This window comes from Nyctereutes procyonoides, unplaced genomic scaffold, assembly GCF_905146905.1.
Source record: "Nyctereutes procyonoides isolate TBG_1078 unplaced genomic scaffold, NYPRO_anot_genome, whole genome shotgun sequence".
Classification (NCBI taxonomy): domain Eukaryota; kingdom Metazoa; phylum Chordata; class Mammalia; order Carnivora; family Canidae; genus Nyctereutes; species Nyctereutes procyonoides.
The window spans coordinates 62,006,730-62,021,557 of NW_026575049.1; the positions used below are offsets into that span (position 1 = coordinate 62,006,730).

The window sequence follows — 14,828 nt, forward strand, 5'->3', positions numbered from 1 at the left end:
GCTGATTTATTGGTTGACAGAGATTTTTTTTGTATGAGAGTCAGAGAGAACGGTGAGCATTATAAGTAAAAAAAAAAAAAAAAGGAAAAGAAAAGGTCTGACTGCTGGCAAGTTAACCAAACTTCGTTAATATGTGGCACGAGTGTAATACTTGTGATTCTTTTAAAAGAACCATTTACATAGAGGGTAAAGTAAGACCTCCCCCCGCCCCCCATCATTCAGCAATGTGATACAATTTAAATTTGTTGAATGGCACTGTATTTTGTGCTATTGTGAGGACTGATTTCCTAAATTGAAGGGGAAAGAATTAAAAGGAATGAAAAGTCGTAGGATCATTTTTTTTTTCCTTTCCTTTTCTGGAGTTGCATTAAAATGGGAGTATTTCAAATATGACAGGTTATTTAAATTGTAATTCAGTTGTATGAAAACTGCCAAAGAAATTTTAAAAAAGGAGTCTGGGTGTATTGTTTTTAATCACTTGTAAAGGCCTTAGAGAAAAAGACTCATCAGTAAATTATAAATTCTTTTCCTGTTTTGAAACAGTAGTTGAACCGAAAGAGTAATAGGAAAAAAAACTTTGCTTAATTAGCTATCGTTGCCTAGCTTAGATTACTTGTAGTAAGGTAGTATTAAAACCTCAAAAAATATTTTTATTGATTACCAGGCACTTAAAACCATTTCTTCTTTTCTTACCGGATGTCATATGTAAATAGGTCTGTGTAGCTGAATATGTTATCTGTAGAATGTAAAAGTTAACAGATCAGAGTCTCATTAGCAAAATTATTTAAGTATCATGAGTAACTGGAAATTTAATATATATGTGTGTATATATCATATGTACGTAAGTATGATTCTAAATTTTGTTTAGGTAAATTATCAAATTAATTATTTAGGGTTTCACAGATCGGGGTCTATTAAGCTCTCTTTACTGCTTTTTTTTTTTATTTTAACACTTTGATTTCTGTCTTTTGACACAATTAATTAGAACAGGTATTGTTAACAAAAATGTTCCCTATCTCATGCAGGGAATGGGTAGGCAGTCATTACTCTTTTATATTTATAATTCTGTATTGTTTAATGTAAGTAAAATTAACTATTTTATGTCTGAATTAAAGCTGGTCCTTGTTCCAGTACAAAGTGCAAAGTGTTCTTAGGCACACATAGTTCTGTTTACTAATCAGTAGTACTGTCTTTGGTAAAATATGTTTTAAAATTTAGATAGTTGATATTTATTCACAATTTTCTTTAGTATAGATCTGCTTTGTCATATAATAGGAAGTGCATGAAGAAATTGTTTTTGTAAACCGCACTACTTCCAACTCTGTGGTGTGAATTTCAAGAGAACTTGAGTATTTCTCTTGAGTAAGAGGAAAAAAATCAGTGTAGGTATGATGGAGCTTAATCTTTAACGATAGAGTTGGAAGCAGGAATTGACAACTAAAGCAAATGACTGTTTTCAAGTAGAGACGACACACTATAAACATGAGGGCTTTTTCTGAAATGCCGCACGTGAAAATGTAGGAGACAACAGCTACCTGTATAAAAGAATTAAAGTGATATATGATGGGGTGAAGGGAATGAGTGAGTGAAATGGCTAGGGAGGAATCGTGATGAATCATTATTGGGATCATCTGGGGTGTGTGTAGTGTCTTTCCCAAATACACTGTTGGAGGCTCAGCATTTCCTTGTGTTCTGGCCTTGTCTCCTCCGTGTTCTCTGCATATGATTGGGTCTGTAGGCACGTGACCCAAATACTTGCATGGGACATACTTACTCTAAAAAAATTTCTTTAATTCATTTTTAAATAGGCATCCTGTAATCTGGCAGTCTTAATCAGAACAGATGAGTTGTACTGTCATTTATTTTTAAGTTGGTTAAATACCTGAGTAATCTGGGACAGATTTTAAAATTATTTCTCTACTTTTTCATCCTGGAAGTTGAAATTTTTTTCAAGATTCCTTCTCCCCTCACCACAACGGAATGTCTAGCAGAATCTTCTGTTGTCAAACTCTTACATCTTTTATTTACCTTACGCTGTGTATATCAAATATTCATCTGAAAATTCCCTAACTTGGATTCTTAAGACTTATTTGAGAGTCAGCCTCAGATATTGGAATAAATGTGGACTTTAGCCCATAACAAACCTGGTTTTATTTCTAGTTCTGCCACTCTGTGATTTAAAAATGGGAATAACTACCGCAGCATCTTGTTTTGAGGAACAACAGAGACAATTCATGCCCGTTAATGTTAGTTTTCTTTTGTAGTGGAGCTGTTTGGAGCCTCAGACCCCTAGGAAACAGGAGCTACTAGAGATAGTTGGCACTCATTATTGTTTGGGTATCTAGACATTCTAGAATTCTGTGAAACCTTAAAAACTTATAATAGACTAGACAGGTGCTAGACCAAAAAAAAAAAAATAGTCTTTCAAGAATATATGTGAATGTCCATTTACTTTTAAACAATTTGAAATGGTTTTCTGTATTTTTTAACTAGTGGAAAAGAATTTGACAGTGATGTTTGGAGACTGTATCTTTTCTTCTCTGTCCACTTAAATGATAGTAAACATTCTGAAAATAAGGTACATAAAAAATTTCTTAGTAGATAGGCTATATGTCCTTTTGCTTATTTGATATAACTTTTCCTTCATTTGACTTCTTTTGCACCTTCTGTGTTAGTCTTTTTTCTATCATGCGGGAATAGGCTTAAATTTTCATCGCCCCTTTTAATTAAATGCTATTCTATGTGAGAAAAGGTAACTCTAAATTTAATAATTAGGAAGAAATGGAAAAAGTGTGTTTAAGGTAAAGAAGCTTATCACCATGATTCAGTTGGGTTCCTAGGTTTGAGGAATGACAAATAGATCTTATTTTTTCCCCAAAGTGAGTGAAGGTGATACTTAGAAAAGTGTATATTGTTAGCTCCGTTTGCTCCTTTTGCTCTCAGTGTATTCTACGGTACTTCTGAGAGAGATGGATTCTGCAGTGAGTTATTCTCAACTGTGGTGTTGACACTTTAGTGTATTATCATTTGCTTGCCGTATTGTAAGAAATGTTACTAATGATAATTAAAATAGTAATTTTGCAAACAATTTACCTTTAAAATAGATCAGTGTGATTGAAGGCTATCCCTATCTTCCTGCCTTTTTCCCTTGCTTGTATTTGGCTAAGCTTTTTAGAGTGGGAGAGAAAGAAGAGTTAAAGTCATCAGAATTAAAAAAAAAAAAAATCAGATTTCCTCTGGCTGGTTTGTCACCCAGGCCATACTTGTAATGAATTTTTGGATTGGTTTCTCTGGATATGTGCATTGTTTCTGCTTCTTTGTGTTTTAGGGCGATGGTTCTTAATCAAGAGTGTGTTAGAATTGCTTGGAAGGCTTTTTCAGAAATATGTCGGGACTTTAAAGATTTCTGTATCTATTCAGATCACAGGTGGGATCAGGGCATGTATGTTTTTTGAAAAAGCTTCCAGAGTGATTCTGGTATATACTCTCACTATGAACTCTGTTCCAGAAATTTCATTGGATCTAAATACTCATTATCTTCTTAAACTAAGTTGTATTTATTTTCGGTTATTTGCTGTAATCAGTTCTTGTGACTTTACCTCCAGCTGTTTTTATGCTTTAAAAAAAAAAAAATTTGATCCATTGGGACCCCAGCTATCATATTTGCTAATGTCATTCATAATTTCTTTTTCTTATAACTTCATAATTTTGAACTTTATCATCTATAAAAAGGTATAATAATTCCTGTTCTGTTTTTTTGAAGATTAAAGTTGAGAGGATGTAAAAGTACTTTAAAGCAATGTTATAATTACTGTAATTAACTTTTTACTGAACAATTAATACTGGTTCCCAGCACTAGCCATAAGGTCTTAATTAATGTGTTTATTTCTGACAATTGAGGCTCCATTTTAAAATTTTATTTCAGTGTAATTTTTTAATCTTAAAAACTCAAATAGCTTTTTTTTTTTTTTACTTAAGTGCAAATAAAAACATAAATATATCTTGCAAACATTTTGGCTGTATTTGAAATGTTATTTTGATCTGTATTAGCATTTTACAATATTGTTAAAAATATATGGGTCAATCGCAGCTTTGCATGGTATTGGTTAAAGAAAAAAGCACAGTAATCAACTTGCTTAGAACCACTTTGAAGAAATTTCAGTACTTTTCAAAACTGTAGAGATTTGAGATAATCTTAGTTAAGAGTACTTACTTTCTCTGCACTTCCCTGATTTACATTTTACCTTCCTCCACTCTGTACAAGACAAGTGTTCAGCACTCTTATCTTCAGGAAGATTGGCACTTTAAAACACGGTGCTGAGAGAGGAAATAACTGGTACATCGTACTGATGCAGGATATAAATGATTTATAGCTGGGAAGTATTTTTAAATCATAAATACAGATAAATTAGACTATAAGTAGGTATGAAGATTGGAAAAGTGTAAAGCACTTTTTTTTTCTATAGTAGTGGGCCCTAATAAGGAAAATCAGATTGATCATTAATACAATACTTTAATGCTTGTATAACTTACATAAACAAAAAGGTTTTTAGATTTTCAGTTATTTACCCCCAAGACATTTACAGATATTTACTGCAAGGCACTGATGATAAGTCCTAATTCCTGCCTTCAAGATAGTTTGAAAAGAAAACAAATAGCTTTTTTAAAGAAGAAACAAATTTCTTTTTTAAAGAAAGAAGAAATGAAACAGTGAGTCTTCCCTAAATTATAGTGATTTGGAATAATTGACATAAACAAAATACTATGATAATTTAGAGGAGGGGGAGAGTATTTCCATTTGGGGGAATATGAAACATTACAAGAAAATATCACTTGGTTGATAAAGAGACTTTTTACCAGTAAAGAGCTGTACAATAGGAAGAATAGATTTCAAAGGTTTTTAAGTACTAGATGCTGTATAATAACTAATATTTGTAATTTTTATAACTTTACATCTTTAAATATGGTTTTATTTTATCTTTCAGCAACTGCTTTTCTGTTCTCTTATCTATAGACCTTTTTCACAAACACTTTGTAGTTTATGGAGGGATTGTGTAGCCAATGAAATATTTGAAAAATCACTATGAGCCTGCACTTTTATTCACTCTTCCCCCCAAAGTTAGCCACTTACCCTTAATGATGTAATTCTCTATCAACTTCCCACCAAGACTTTAAATAAGTAGCGGGCAGGGATTTATTTGACCTTTAGTTCAACCACATAAATTATTTATTACTTTAAAAATGCTGTTGAGTGTTTTGAACTATTGAGAAGAAAATTACTTTCTTTTAAATACGCCTTCAATGATATATAAGGATGTGAAATATTCGAATTCACACTGAAATGTGAATTTGAGTTATTCAAAATATACAAGGATATAAATATGTTATATTGAAACACTCGTGCACCTTACATATTTCAGTAAATTTGAATTAAGTATTGTGAACGTCATAGGGTGAAAGTCAGTTTTCCCTCTCTGTCTTTTGTATAAACAAAAGGTAGTAAAATCAAACAGAAGGAGTCTGAACCAAACAGAATAAAATTAAAGGTAGCAGTAACTTGACTCAGTAACCCAAAGTAGGAACTGTGGAGCCTCAGTGATTCTTTACTTGCTCCTAACCCTAATGTTCAGTCTGTCACCAGGAACTGCCAATTTTATTTAAATAATCCTTCATTCCTGTTATCACACTATATGTCGGACATGCCCTCATCATGGCCCACAGGACTGTATGTAACAACCTCTAAACCCATCATCATACTTCCTCCTTTCTTTTCCATCTGTCCACTGCCACAAGAATTCTTATTCTAAAATGTCAGTCTAATTGTAGGATTCCCCTACGTGAAGCCATTCATTGACTCTTAGTCACTCATGGAATGAAATCCAGATCCCTAATGTACTCTGTACAGATTTGTAGATATGTACTCTGGCTTTGGGTTCTAAGGGGGAAGTGTACTCCACTCGCGCTGTGGCTTCATTGGTCATTTAAACTCTCCCTCTTCTGTGCTGCCACATCTTTGGACGCACTGTTCCCTTTCCTTAGAATTCCCTCTTCTCTTCTGCATCTTTTTGCTTCATTGACTCCTTTTCCTTTGACACAGGCATGCCTGACTCTTTTGCTCTATCATTTATGCACAATTTTGTTAGCATAAACAAAATTTTGTTCTGTTGGACTCTTCTGTATTCTAATAATTTATGTTGTGTGCCTGTAACATTCTTCAGAGTACCAGTTGTTGTTACACCTTCGTGGTATCGCTTTAAATTTTCAAGAAAGCATCTGAAATAATAATAGACAACATTTACTGAGTTCCTAATAGGCATGATGCTTGATAAGAACTGAACACACACTACCTCGAATCCTCACAACAGCCCCTATGAAGTAGGTGCTGTTATTATTATTCCCATTTTTTTCGAATAGGAGACTTAGAAGGTAACATTTCCAGGCTCCTCATTATTAAGATATGGCTAAGTAGGACTCAAAAGTCCCCTTCCTCACACTGTACCAATAAGACCCATTGTGTTAGACTGTCTAAAGATTTGCTTGCATTCTAACACAGGATAAGTCTTTAGTCAAAACAATGGATTATCTAATTGTGGGAATTTAGAAATCACTAAAGCAATGGAGGGAAATGGTGGTTTTTTTGTTTGTTTTTTTGTTTTGTTTTTTTTTAATGGAGACATCTTAAAGACAGGTTAAAGACAGGTTGCCAAGTATGCTACTTGTAAGCACCCTTGAATGTCTTCAATGAACTTGTCATTTCAACAGTATGGATAATAAGGGGTAAAGATGCATGTGCTTTAGACCACTTCATTGACATATAAATAATATATAATAAATTGCACATGTTTAAAGTTTGCAGTTTTATAACTTTTGACATATGAATGCAACCTTAAAATCATCATCACAATCAAGATAATTAACATATCCACCATCCCCTGAGTTTCCCCATCCATTCCACACCCCTGTTCTTAGGCAATCAGTGATCTGCTTTTTTTGATTATAGATTAGTTTACGTATTCTAGAGTTTTATATAAATGGAATCCTTAGGAGATGTGCTCTCTTTGGTCTAGCTTCTTTCAGTCAGCATAACTTTTTTTAAATTGGAGTATAGGGACATCAGGGTGGCTCAGCGGTTGGGCATCTGCCTTCAGCTCAGGGTGTGATCCTGGAATGCCTGGATCAAGTCCTATATCAGGCTCCCTGCATGGAGCCCACTTCTCCCTCTGCCTGTGTCTCTGCCTCTCTGTCTCTGTCTCTCATGAATAAATAAATAAAATCTTTTTAAAAAAAGATTAAAAATAAATTGGAGTATAGTTGACACAATGTTACATTAATTTCAGGTGTATAACATATAGGATTCATCCATGTTGTATAGATCAGTTCATTCTAAAGTTGCATATTTGGAATTACATTTGTCATTAGAAAGTAAGTAATTTCTTTTCCTCTGTTGTGTCTTCTGCTTTAGTAAAGATTTAGATGGAACTGATTGAAAATTCTGTTGAGCTTAAAATGAAGACTTCTGGAACTTGTTTTGATGTACTGTTTATCAATCCTTTAAGATTCCAGTGGAGATACAAAAAAATATCCTTCTGCAAGGATTTAAATGCATTTTCATTTTCAATTAGCAGTCTTTTAGTCCACTATTAAAAGTTTAATGTAAAATCAAGCAGATCGACTCACTTTTGGAGTAGGATATTGTACTTCTGAAGACTATCTTCTTGACCCTTCTGGGGGAATCTTGAGGGAAATCCTTTCACTTGGTCTGATGTAAGAAGTGGGTATCTCAGAACTTCACACTGGCATTAGCTATGGATATTAAATGATAAAGTGCTAACCAATAAATATGATTTGAGTGACTTGTGTTAACACTGTACAGGAGCTCAATATGAATGGGAGAAGAAGTGCCTTTACCACTCAATCTTGGGTAATTACATTTCAACCTTATTACTTAATATTGGGAGGGAAAATTTTTTAGTCTGCTATTTTGCAAAAAAAGAAACAAAAAACAAAAATGGTTACATCCATTATTACTGCTATCCTAATCTCTTCTTCACCCTTTCTTAAATTTTCAGGTGGGTATAACCCATGTATAGAGATAATTGAACAGCCCAGGCAGAGGGGCATGCGTTTTAGATACAAGTGTGAAGGGCGATCAGCAGGGAGCATTCCAGGGGAGCACAGCACAGACAACAACCGAACATACCCATCTATCCAGGTAATGGACCGTTCTCCTGTTTGTATCTAACTCTTAATTGCTTAATATTTTATCTATAGCAATTACACTAAAGGTTCAGTTTCTTCAGTGTGCTGTCATTTCCACTTAAATATATACTGGCTTAAATACATACTGTCAAGGGATATTTATGGTATGACAGTGAATATAAGAGCATGGCATTCAGTGGCCCAACATCCAAGTATTTTCTCATGCTCCACGATAATATTTTGGTATAACATTTTAAAAGGAAAATAAGCAGAATCAAATGATATATGATCACTTGAAATTAGTGCAGAAAATAATATGCCAAAGAACTGTGAAGTAAATTCTTCCCTTCTGGTATTCTCTGGAAAATTTCATCCAAACTGCATTTGCTAGTCAGTTGGACTTTATTTATCTAGTGCTAACCACGTGATATAAATTGAACCCCATTTGGTAGGTCAGTTCTTAAAATGAGATCAATTTATGGATCATATATTTAATTTCCCCCTTTTTCAGATTATGAACTATTACGGAAAGGGAAAAGTGAGAATTACATTAGTAACAAAGAACGACCCATATAAACCTCATCCTCATGATTTAGTAGGAAAAGACTGCAGAGATGGCTACTATGAAGCAGAATTTGGACAAGAACGCAGACCCTTGTTGTAAGTACATAGTCACAGGCATCTTGAGGAATAAGATAAGCAGAGGATGCTCCATTTCCCTTCATGTACATCTGTTATTTCTTAGCCGGATAAAGTAATTTCTCATTTTTCTATTTACTGTATTGTACATCTAAATTTGCTTACCATTCACAGTAGAACTACCCTTTTATTCTTTATTAGTAGACACAGCCCATGGTGGTAGCAGGAATACTTATTTATTGCTACTAAAGGTAAACATAAACTTACTTTATGCTGTGATTTTTTTCTTAGTTTGAACAATCTCTGAAAAGTTTTCTTTCATATATTTTTACTTTGTCCTTTCATTAATAGTTAAAAATTACCAGATATGAGAAAACCATCTGGAAAACTGGAATTATTATTTAGAAAAAGACAGGTTATAAAGGTAACATAAGATGGTAGTTCTAAGATAAGAAAAATGATATACCACTTTGGTGTTGGTGAGGGTGCCAGAAGATGGGTCCATTCATCATGTTGGTGATAGTATAGATTAAATCCTTCTGGTAGGCACTTTAAAAACTACATAGGAAAAGCCAGAAAAGTATGAACGTCTGTTGAACCAGCAATTCTACTTCTAGGAAATTATCTTCAGGAAACAATTAAGCATGTTCAGATATTCTGCTATAGTCATGTTCATTGCAGCTCTGTTTATAATGGCAAAAAGTTAGAAGTGTTGAGGATAATAAACAAGGGATCAGTTAGATAAACTGGCACATCCGTGCAGTGTAGCCTTAAAAATAACATTGCAAATACCGCTTTGCGTAAAAAGATAATCACACTATGTTGATAAATAGGTTTTAAAACAATATGTGATAAAAAAAATCTTAAAAAAATAGGTGTATACCTATGCTTGGTAGTATATACACTAAGGTATTAATAGTAGTTGTCTTTTGGTGGTTAAGACTGTGGGGTTTTATGTTTTTTTTTAACTTGTGTTTATTCTATGATTCAGTTTTTATAATGAATATGTATTGCCTTTGGAAAAAACTGAACCTAAATACAACAAGGAAAATGTTAGTAGCCTTCTTATATATTTATAGTAACTATCTAGAAAATATACTTTAAAAATATTTTTCTTGCAATAGCAACACAAAACATAGATACCTAATAATACATATATGGCAAGAAATATTTCCTATTCATATCATTTGACCTCCCAACACCATTTTACATCGTAGACCATTCCTTTCTTGGAACCTTATTTCTTGATTTATGTGAGAACGACTCTTGTGTTTTATTTCTTACTTTTCTAGCTATTCTTTCTCAATCTTAGTTACAGATAGTTAAGTTCTTAATTATGTCCAATAATGCCCTTTATGGTTGTCCTGCTTCTCTGCCCAGTCCAGGATCCTGTTAAGGATCACACACTGTATTTACTTGTTATGTTTTTTTAGTTGTCATGATTAATAAAGTCTCCTTTAATTTAGAATAGTTTTGCAGCCTTTTTTGGTCTTTCATGACCATTAACTTTTTTTTTTTTTTGTGACCATTAACATTTTTGAAGAGTCTGGGCTACCTGCTTGAAGATTATTGTTCAATGTGGATTAGTCTGAATGGTTGCTCATTTATATTGATGTTGCTATGAGTAACATGAGTAGTATTTTCATGTTAACATGAAACATTTTGGTTGAGAAGGCTACAGAGGTGGTATAATGTTATTCTTAAGATATCCCTCAGGAGACATGGGATATTAGTGTTTTCCATTGGTGGTATTAATTGACATTCTCTTGTAAAGAAAAACTTTTCCTTTTCCTTTTCCCCACTAAAAAATAAATACCACTGCAGACCCATGGAATCTTATATTCAGTGTACTGTAGTCCATTACTGGCATTATTATTTTGATGTTCAGATTGACCAATGCAAGCTCCTTCAGCCTGTTTCCTGTATCTTTTTGACATGTTTCCATCTTTCTTCGAGTACTTCTTTACTTTCTGACACAGCAAGATGTTCAAGACTTACTTGTACTTTTCTTGCTCCAGCTTTGAAATCCGTTTTTTTCTGAGGAGCCCTGGTTCCTTTCAGTGGAGAATGGTATTTGTTCTGATTGTCTTTTTAACATATTCTCTTAAACACATCAGAAGCACCTCAAATAGAATATGCCCCAAATCCTGATTTTACCGTGATCATACTTCTTTCTTCTCAATGGGTCTTCCACTGTGCCTTATCTCAGTCATTGCTATAAAAGCTCCCAGACATGGGTATCATCCTTGATACTCCCCACGCAGGCATGCACATTGAATGCATTAACAGGCACCTCCTAAACAGTTCTTGAATCTCTGCACTTCTCTCGGTGATCTCTGTCATCACCATGCTACCTGTAGTGGATATGTAGGCTGCCAGGATAGCCTCCTGACTGATCTTGCATCAACTCTTTTTGTACCTCTTCCCTCCAGATCTGCTCTCTACTTTATCCAAGATCTAATTTATTTATTAAAATAATAAATTTAAAAATTTATTCAAAGTGATCTTTTCAAATACAAATCTGATTGTCATATTCCCATTTAAAACATTTCAGTGGCTTTATGTGGCTCTTGGAATAAGGGCAGTATTCCTTATTGGCCTATAAAGTCCTCAGGGTCTGCTTGTATTTCTAGCCTTCTGCTATCCTGTGCGCCCCTTGAACTCTCTGCTGCAGTCACAGAGACCTTCCTTTAGTTCCCTGTGCTCACAGCACTCTTTTGTAAAAGCCTTTGCTTGTTCTGTTCCTTCTGCCCGAAATCTCTTTCCTCTCTTCTTCCCCTAGTTCATTTCTGTTTATATTAAGTACCACTTCGCACAGTAAGCCTCTCTGTCCTTCCCAAATGGATCAGCTCTCTCCCATCACAGGCTCCCATGACATAATGTATATATCTCCTTTATAAAACTTGTCATGGTTTCAGTTTAGCATTTTTTTGCCTGTGATTATTTAACAGGGATCAATTTGCCTCACTAGACCAGAGGTCAGCAAAACTTCTCTGTAAAGAGCCAGATAGTAAATATTGTAGGCTTTGCAGGCCATGTGGTCTCTTGCATCTGCTTAATTCTGTTGTAGCACAAAAGCACGCACAGACAATATATAAACATATCAGCCTGTGTTCCAAAAAATTTTTATTTAAAAAAATAGGTGGTGGGCTGGGTATGGTCTGTGGGTGATAGTTTGTGAACCCCTGTGTAAGCTCCACAAGGGGAGGGATCGTATGTCTCTGTTACTTTCTAGAGTTTTTGGTACAGAGTAGGAATCCCAAAACTTGTTCAATAACTGTGAATCAATGAATGAATGAATGATTGATTCAGAGAATCTTTATGATCCTTGGTTTCCTCATGGCAGAGTTTCAAAAATCCTTACCACTTCTCATATTCTGTGAATAGCAGTCAAATACCATTTTTCAGATGAAACAAAATTAAGTAGTATATAAATATATTAAACAATTCTTTAAAATTTTTTGTCAAAGAAAAGGTGAGAGCCAAGCTATGAACCCTTCAAAGAAGCAGAGTACTTTTGAGGAAGAGGATTATGGTTTCAGGGTTTTGAGAAAGGATTATGAATTCAAGATCTATTTTTTAATTATTGGAGACAGAGGAAGGAAATGTCAAAGATGGTTTAGGTGCTAACAAAATCACAAATGTGGTGAAGGTGAAGAGCATAGACAGAAGGCACCATGAGTGTGGAGAGAAGCAAACAAGGCAGGCAGCCTCCTGGAGCAAAGGCCCATGTGAAGCTTGAACAGATAGTAATGTTATTATAACCAAGTTTTGCTTCCTTATTCACACCCACCCAACTTTAATGATGTCATGGTTTTTCCATGTGGGAACAAGTATGACTGGTGGTGGTAGGGGAGTTCCCCCCACCATCATCTGTGCTACTAATATGCAAATTAGTGATATTTGTAGCTATTGAGAAGTTTTCCATAAATGACATTTTGAAACTTTTGTTAAATATTATTGTTCATATTAAATATCTAATTTAAAAGAAAACATGTCAGTGCTTTCTTATGAATGATTATTATAACTTCATGTACTATCACATAAAACACTCCTTTGCTACTGGTAGTGAAGTCAGGGCTCAGAAATCAAATGTCTGTGGAATGAATCAGGTATAGGAGGACTAGCAGGCCCCGTAGCGAATTGGAGATCCAATTCTCAGCTCCAACGAGGTGTTCCTGTGGAAGGCTACTGTTGCCAGCCTGTTAGAACATTCAGGAGAAGCCGGAATTCTAGATGTTTATGTCTAGTTACTGGATTCTTAAATGTTAGTAGCGTTTGCATGCTTGTTTGTTTGTTTTTTTTAATACAGGCAACATTTATGGGCTCAGAAAAATATACCTGTGGGTGTCTTTTTACACTTTTTTGTTTGGGAAGTCAGTTTTAGCTTTTGGTATCACTCTCCTGTTACTTTTCATCTATTTTGGTGTATTTGACATAGATATAGGATGTACATTTGACTTTGGCAGTATTCTTTGCTAAAACTTCATTTATATGTCTTTGTGTTTAACTGTAATGCAATTTGAAAGTTCTGTTTTTCCTTCTAGTTTTCAAAATTTGGGTATTCGTTGTGTAAAGAAAAAAGAAGTAAAAGAAGCTATTATTTCAAGAATAAGAGCAGGAATCAATCCTTTCAATGGTAAGTATGTTTGATAGAATTATTTCTATTATTTGAATATTGACCTGTTTGTGCAAGTGAATTGTTTGTGTCTTGAACCTGTGCTTTAAAAGCTATATTAAGTTTTGTTGATGGATACCTGTATCTGAGGAATGAAGATTTAAAATCTTTCATAGGGTTGGGGAAAAAAATTATCTGACAGACAAGGCTTTCTGGTATCTGTGGAGAGTGCTGTTGTTTTCTATAAGAAAACCTTGTCACAAATGTTCTGATTTCTTTTAGAATGTAGCCTTCCATTTGCCACTCCAGCAGACAGTATACATTACCTTTTCTGAACGTTGAACTGGCACTGTGGTTATTTAAATCAAGGGCATACTCAACAGTGAAATTAAAATTAATCCCAGTATGGAAGAAGATGTATAGAAATAGTGGAAGTGATACAGAATATTTTCATAGTGTATTTGTGTATAAGGCTATTTACTGGTTAGTGGGTTTTGTCAGGGATTGTGCAATCTGGTGTTGCGCCTAGCAACTGTAAACACCTCTGTTGTTTGAATAGATGGATGACTGCACCAAGCTGAATGCAGGCATCCTACACTACAGTAGTCTCCTCTGTAAAGTCTTCTGCAGTTACTTAAATAGGCATAATTCAGGAACTAAATGACTAACATTTTCGAAGAATAGATTTCTCTGTCATATTTAAGACATCCTTATATTGTTGGTTTGTGTTTTTCCTGGATGTATAAAAATAATTTAAGGGAGGGGCGCCTGGCCTGGGTGGCTCAGTCAGGGAAGCATCTTGCCTTCGGCTCAGGTCATTATCTTGGGGTCCTGGGATTGAGCCCTATGTCAGCCTCAGCTCCCTGCTCATCAGGGAGCTTGCTTCTCCTTCTCCCTCTCCCCCTGCTGCTCCCCCTGTTTGTGCACCCTCTCCCTCTCTTTCTGTCAAATAAATCTTTTTTTTTTTGAATAAGGGATAGGAAGATAATTTGAGGAATATGTTCATAGCCAAATGCTGTGTTTTTATGAACTGTAAGGTCTGCATCTCTTCTCCCTAGGCCTTTATTTTTTATAATATTTAGTGTAATGCTCTAAACAAACGTCCCCTTCTTCCCCTTCAGTCTTCCTTATCAGAGCAGATGACTGTTTTTTTGGTGTATGTTTCTCCAGAATTTTCTTTATACATATATAGCTGTCTCCCTGGTTTAGGAATTTATCTCATAGTTTTTATGGTGCAGATTACTGTAGTATAGGATGCCAGCATTTAGCTTGGTGTAGTCACTCATGTATTCAAACAATACAGAGTGCTTACAGTTGCCATCCCCAGCAAAATCCACTACACAGTAAATACCCAGCTGTATACACATATGCA

General features: G+C 34.7%; 1 protein-coding gene across 2 annotated transcripts in view; it reads left to right on the plus strand.

The window, feature by feature from the left end:
* REL (REL proto-oncogene, NF-kB subunit) overlaps window positions 1–14,828 on the plus strand; it is a 38,480-nt gene that overhangs the window by 1,609 nt on the left and 22,043 nt on the right. For both annotated transcript variants that reach the window (XM_055329279.1, XM_055329280.1), the window contains exons 2-4: window positions 8,070–8,212; window positions 8,711–8,859; window positions 13,386–13,477. In XM_055329279.1, the coding sequence (XP_055185254.1) occupies window positions 8,070–8,212; window positions 8,711–8,859; window positions 13,386–13,477 (384 nt within the window). The remainder of the gene's footprint in view (window positions 1–8,069; window positions 8,213–8,710; window positions 8,860–13,385; window positions 13,478–14,828) is intronic.